Genomic DNA, 457 nt, shown 5'->3' on the forward strand with positions numbered 1-457 from the left:
GTTGAGTGTTGATCTATGAACCAGGAGGTCAGGGTTCGATTCCCGGTTAGGGCACATGCCTGGGTTGCGGGCTCCATCCACAGTAGGGGGCGTGCAGGAGGCAGCCGATCAGTGATTCTCTCTCATTTTGTGGATGTCTCTCTCTCTCTCTTCTCCCTCTCCCTTCTTCTCTGAAATCAATAAAAATAAAAATAAAAAAATAAGACAGAAACCCAGCCCTTCTGAATGAGGACCTGGGCCGTGGGGTCAGGAGATGTGGGTTTGGACCCAGGTCCCCGCTCGTGGCTGGGCCGTCTCAGCAGGTCATGTTCTTTCTCTGTGTCTATTTCTTCACCAGGGACACCTCCTCACCGCACCCAGGGAATGAAAGGATGAGGGGGACAGGAGGCAGGGTAGGCGCTGCAGAGATAGGGCAGCAGGTGGGCGGGCCGATGCCCAACCGACGCTCATCCAAGGA

At 55.1% G+C, this 457-nt stretch overlaps 1 protein-coding gene across 1 annotated transcript in view; it reads right to left on the reverse strand.

The window, feature by feature from the left end:
- Positions 1–347: 347 nt before the first annotated feature.
- AGT (angiotensinogen) overlaps positions 348–457 on the reverse strand; it is a 4,581-nt gene continuing 4,471 nt past the window's right edge. Inside the window, exon 3 of the mRNA XM_015560003.1 lies at positions 348–399. Coding sequence (XP_015415489.1) covers positions 348–399 — 52 coding nt within the window. The remainder of the gene's footprint in view (positions 400–457) is intronic.

This window comes from Myotis davidii, unplaced genomic scaffold (assembly GCF_000327345.1).
Source record: "Myotis davidii unplaced genomic scaffold, ASM32734v1 scaffold875, whole genome shotgun sequence".
In the NCBI taxonomy this organism is placed as follows: Eukaryota; Metazoa; Chordata; class Mammalia; order Chiroptera; family Vespertilionidae; genus Myotis; species Myotis davidii.